The following is a 5,975-nucleotide window of genomic DNA, read 5'->3' on the forward strand; positions in this document are numbered from 1 at the left end:
GTTCTAGAGCCTGAAGATAAGGTTGCTTGTTCTGCAAAGTTCACAAATCGTCAGCGCTGGGTTCGGTCACAATGATTATATTCTCGAGAGTATAAGCACGTCGAACTGGCATCAGATTATACAGACACAAATACTCGAAAAAGATGTATGTCTTGATGATAAATGTGGTTCGGCCATCGGAATGCCGAACTGAAGATGTTGCCAGTTGCCTTCACAGTGCTTTGTATCCAAACTGAAGATGTGTTAGTGGGAAGAAAGGGGAGAAGGATAAAATCTCAAAGGTTGTTGAGAAGCTTTGCACAGGGCAATTTGTAAGTTGAATTGGAGGGGCTTTGAATGATGCACGCCCTCCTCTATTTATAGCAGCAAACCCCTTTATAGCTGAGCTAGAATCATATTTGGATTAGAACTCCTCAACCTAATCTGATTAGGTCTTGGCTAGTCCTAATTCCAATAGGACTTTGAACCAAGCTCTTTAGCAAATTAGATTCATCCCCTAATTCCAAGCATCCTTCGTCTTAAAGACCCCTTGTTGCACTAGGTTTCGACCACCTCACCTTTATCTAAACCAATCCTCCTCGCAATAGGATTCAGCCAATCCTAACTGGCAGGCCCATGATGATTAAACGGCCCTTGACAAAATTCCAAATGGTCACTGGGCCGTGGGCGGCTCCAAGCTCGGCCCAAAATAATATTTTGGGCCCAAACACCTATACAAACATTAGAGGAGTTTCTTGGGACAGTGGCAGTCGGGGCCATACTTGTATTGGAGTCACCCACATGCATGGACGACTGCACCTAGTAAAATCTTACACTATTGTTCACCGAACTCTTACATTGATTCATATCTTGCATATTGTATGAGTTGCAATTGCCTAAAAAAGAAAAATTATTAGAAATGACAGTACTACTCCTTTCAATTAAGCTTAAACCCTGAAGGGAACAAAGGGATTAACTAGTAGTAGTAGTAGATACGTATAAATGGTACAAAAAAAGCCCTCCTACTATTTTATGAATTGAGATTCTCTCCGGATCTCGATGTCTGGAGCCGACAGACCTAGAGATCTGGACCACTCATAAACTCAAGGTCCGGATCTCTCTCTCCCTCTTGGAATGTCCTGGATTTCTCTATCCCTCGGCTCCGAATTGCAAGATCCGAAGAGGATCCAAATTCTTATTTTACATCTGCAAAACTACAAATACATATATATATATATATATATATTTTTATACATATGCAATGATCTGCAGGCTCTGGCTAATATGTTACAAGTACTCAGCTCTCATATATACATTACATAATAGTTCCAAGTCAAACTAGTTTAACTGGAGATCGATGATCGAGCTTCTTCGACCAATAATTTTCGAAGCGTGGCCGCGTGTTGATTAATTTCAGTTCTCTATACCCTTCACTACTTTCATTTTCTTATCAGCAGCAGCACCATCTTTGCTGATAACAATCTTGAGCAATTTAAATGTCTCGTGAGCCTCTTCAAGCATTTGAACCACACTTCTCATGGAGGGTCTTAACTCCGGTACCCTAGCCGTGCAGAGAATTGCAATTCTTAAAACCTTGATAACCTCTTCTTTGTTCAGCTCTGGAATATATGAGTCCACCATACTTAATATGCTCTCTCTACTCCCGAGCATGCTGCTTACCCAGCTCACTATATCCTTGTTCTCTCCGAACTCTGGCTCTATCGGCCTTTTCCCCGTCACTAGCTCCATTAGTACCACTCCGAAGCTGTACACATCGCTCTTCTCATTCACTTTGCACGTGTATCCATATTCTGCATAATTAACAATTACATTAGCCATAATTAGTAACAAATTAATGAGCTCAAAAGTACTAAAATATTTAACTTGAGTATTTGACTAACCAGGAGCAATGTAGCCGGGTGTTCCGGCAATAACATGAGTAGAGTCTTTGTCTGCAGTGGCCTGAACAATCTTGGCAAGCCCGAAATCTGCAATCTTCGGCTTCAAAAACTCATCCAATAAAATGTTACTGGACTTGACATCCCTGTGCATCACCAGCCTCTCCAAGCCATGATGCAAATACTCCAACCCTTTGGCTGCTCCCACTGCTATCTCATGCCTTGTCTCCCAATCAAGCTTCATCTTTTGGCACGTATGAAGCTGATCCCACAAGCTACCATTCGGCATGTACTCATACACCAACAAGCTTGAGTCCTCGCTTGTAATGCTGCAGTACAACTTCACCACATTCACATGCCTAATCGAGCTCAACATCTGCACCTCAGCATTAAATTCCTTCGACTTCCCACCGCGTTTTGCAAGCACTGGAGCCATGCTCTTGAACCTTTTCCTGTCACTTGGATCGGTGTTCCATATGTGCTTTACAGCGAGATCTTTGCCATTCGCAAGTAAAACTCTGTAAACGTTTCCGGAACCCCCTTTTCCAATAAGATTCTCTTGCCTAATGGAATCAAGAATTTCACCCTCGGTGAAGCTTATCTCATGAAAAGATTTTATGTCCCAAGATTCCTCCTTTAACGAACGGTCTTCATCCTTTTCGCGCTTCTTTAAGAACAAGAAGCATGTAAGGGACACAAGCAGGATTGCTGAGCCAGCCGAGAAGCAAATAATTAGCGTCCGGACATCCTTGGACATCCCAGAACCAGAAGAACACTGGGGGAATGAGCTTGTGTCCGTGCTGCAGAGTCCGGAGTTACCAGAAAAGCTACCGTTGTAGGCTGCAATCGACAGAGATTCTGGTATGGCGCCGGTGAGCCTGTTGTGTGATAGATCAAGAAGACTTAGCCTTAGAGATGCTAAGCTCTTTGGGATTTCACCCGAAAGTTGATTTTGTGACAAATTCAGGGAGTTCAAGGTTGGGAGAGAGCCTAAAGACGATGGGATGTCACCGGAAAGCGAGTTTTCTGCCATGTTTAAGTCGCTCAGTAAATTACAGTTTCCTAGAGAATCTGGTATCGAAGCAGAGAACCTGTTGCTCTGCAAATACAGAGTTCCCAGATGCCTCAGGTCACCAATACTTCCAGGGAGGTTCCCGGAAAACCGATTGTTGTTCAAAACAATGGACACCAAAGATGTTGCTTTGGAAATCTCATCCGGCAGCTCACCAGATAACTGATTGTAACTAACGACCAACTTCGCAAGCATCTTCGCATTTCCAATGTCAGAAGTAATCGGGCCTTCGAATTGATTGGAAGTAAGGTCGATGATGTGCGCATTCGGCAACCCCCAAATTCCAGGAGGAACAACACCGGACAGCGAGTTGATATTGACTCTGAACCGCTTCAATGTGGAACACTTAGCGTAATTCGCAGGAATTTCGCCGGTAAACTTGTTCTGGAGCAGGAGAAAGCCTCTCATCGTCCCCATCTTGCACATATCGGGCGGAATACTTCCCGTCAGGAGATTCTCAGAGATATCGATGAAATCAATCTTGGACCAAGAGCCAAGTTTCTGAGGCAGAGGACCGGTCAGCTTGTTCTTGTACAACGACAGATTGACAAGCTTCTTGAATTCCCCGAACTCCGTCGGAACTTCTCCGGAGAAACTATTCTCGAACAATTGAAGGGAAACTATGTTCTGCAGGAATCCCAATTCCGACAAATCGCCTTCTAGTAGGTTCGCGGAGGCATCAAAGTTTTCGAGGTTAGTGAGGTTTCTTAGGCCGGAAGGAAGCGTCCCGGTGAACTGGTTGTCGTAGAGCTCGAGCTGCCAGAGCTTGGTGAGCTTTGTAATCTCGGATGGGATTTCTCCGATCATGTTGTTGTAGGATAACTCCAAGTTGATAAGCTCCGTGAGGTTTCCGATTCCTTTCGGAATCGAACCTCCGAGGCTGCAATTCGACAAGTAAAGCCAGATGAGTTTGTTGAGATTCAACACCTCGGTTGGGAATGGGCTTTGATGAAAAGGGTTGTCTCCCAAGCTCAATCGAATCAAACCCGTCATGTTCCCCAATGATTTCCACGGAAAAGTACCCGAAAATCCGCTGTAGTTCAGATGGAGATGTTCTAATCGGGACAGGGATGATATGTCGGGGAACGATCCTGAGAACAAATTGTTGCCCAAGTCCAAGTACTTCAAATTTACGCAGTTGTTCAAGTCCTCCTTGATTGTCCCGTGCAAGAAGTTGAATCCCAAGGAAAGTGTTTCCAACGATTTGAGCTGGCATATTGCGTCCGCCGCAAGAAACCCAGATAGGTTCTGATTCGAAAGGTCGATATCTCGAACGAATCCGTTTTCGTTGCAGGAAATTCCGGTGAAGCTGCAAACGGAATTGGTGGAGTTCCATGTATTGAATATGTTGTTGTTGGTGTTTGAAGCTTGTAACGTGGATTTTAGTTTGAGAAGAATTTGAAGCTCATCGGCCGCCGCGGTGGAGAGGAGGCAGACGAGGAGGAAGAGGAGGTAGAGGGGGAGATGGGTTATTCTCCGGTCTGTCAATGACGACATGCTGGGGGAGTCGACGGGAAAGTGGACTTGGGGGAGTGCGGGGATTTTTGAAGAGGGAAGGGTGGAAGTGAGAGTCTAAGGAGCGCCATTTTGAACCTATGAGATGATTGAGTGGTTGTAACTATTTACCCACTGGTTGTGGATTATGTTCCAAATTGTGCATGTGACCAAATTAGATGTAGGAACTAGGAAGCTTCTAAAGCGTTCACATTTTTGCAAAATTTGGAGAGCAACTATTTGACCAATTGGAAATGCTCACGTATTCTTAACTTGCGTGGTAAAACACTTCCATTCAAAAATGCACGTCTAGGTACATTCTTAACTTGTGTTATTTGAAAGTTTAAGAGGAGATTGACTACCTCACCACCAACATTAGGGTATACCCACAACCTCAAGCCGAAAAGACTTACGCGTGACACCTAACTATCAGCTGCCACCGTATGAATTTACATAGGAATTTACTAATCGCGCATTAACGAGAACTACAAGGAGTGAAACTCAAATCTCGGTGGGGCAACACACAAGCCTATGACCTTACTAACACAGCCAACAATAAACAACAAACTTTTTAAAGCATAAACGCTATTAAACACTTTAAGGGATTGTTTAATAACCTTTTTTTTTTCAGGTTTTAGTTTTCATTTTTCATTTTTTTTAAAACTGAAACTAAAAATAGTTACTAAATAAGTTTTTCATTTTCAAAAAAAATAAAAATAAAAAACTAAAACGAAATGGTTATATAACTGTCCTAACATAAACTCTCTGTTTTTGTCCGATATAGTTTTAGTTATTCTAAAAAGGGAGCTTTAACAAAAAGCTTCTGATATTGTTCATTTTAACGAAAAACCATATTTTTACACTAAAAAGTCAATTATGGTACTATTCACTTTATCTTTTATTTTGTCTTTATCGTTAAAATTCAAAATTTTCAAATTATTTTCATTAGTTTTCTTTTCTATAAACCCAGCTAACGAGAATTCTATCTGTCGAAAATACAATTATTTTCATATAAAAGTGTGAGAAGGAGCTTTGTTTTAACAAGTAAACCCCTTTTTAATCAAGGTCGGTTTGGCACGAATATGTAAAATTAATTGGTAGCAGTCTGCTTCCCTAGGCTCATCTGTATTTCGTATAATAAGTATGTATTTTATTCGCATTGTCTGTTGGTGGTAGTCTCTCAACCGCATTATTTAATGTGGCGTGGCCAAAAACAAAAGAAAAAAAAAAAGGGTCTTGTGGTGGTTTTATTATTATTATTATTATCTTCTTCTTAATTATTGGGGATATTCCTATTTGTAATTTTTGTCTGATCGGTTACACTTTTAGTTATTTATATGAATAATATAGTCTGGTCTATTTTTTTGGACCGCATTTGAAAAATGACTTTAAGTGCATTGCACATCTATCGCAAAGGAAATTTTGTTGTGTATAATTTTGCTAACATGGGCTTATTTTCTCCAACTTTAACATGACATGATTCTCCTCCGCCAGCAGCTCGTGTTGTTTTGTTTTCAGACTATATTGGCTTG

At 41.7% G+C, this 5,975-nt stretch overlaps 1 protein-coding gene across 1 annotated transcript; it reads right to left on the minus strand.

Annotated features, from left to right (window-relative positions):
* Positions 1-1,253: 1,253 nt before the first annotated feature.
* Positions 1,254-4,723, minus strand: LOC137718439 (receptor-like protein kinase 7). Its single transcript, XM_068457989.2, has 2 exons — positions 1,881-4,723; positions 1,254-1,790 (listed from the first exon to the last, which is right to left on the minus strand). The coding sequence occupies exons 1-2, from the start codon at positions 4,444-4,446 to the stop codon at positions 1,393-1,395; spliced, it is 2,964 nt and encodes a 987-aa protein (XP_068314090.2). The 5' UTR covers positions 4,447-4,723; the 3' UTR covers positions 1,254-1,392.
* Between the last annotated feature and the right edge of the window lie 1,252 nt (positions 4,724-5,975).

The sequence above is a fragment of the Pyrus communis genome, chromosome 8, assembly GCF_041283825.1.
Source record: "Pyrus communis isolate YQ-2024b chromosome 8, ASM4128382v1, whole genome shotgun sequence".
In the NCBI taxonomy this organism is placed as follows: domain Eukaryota; kingdom Viridiplantae; phylum Streptophyta; class Magnoliopsida; order Rosales; family Rosaceae; genus Pyrus; species Pyrus communis.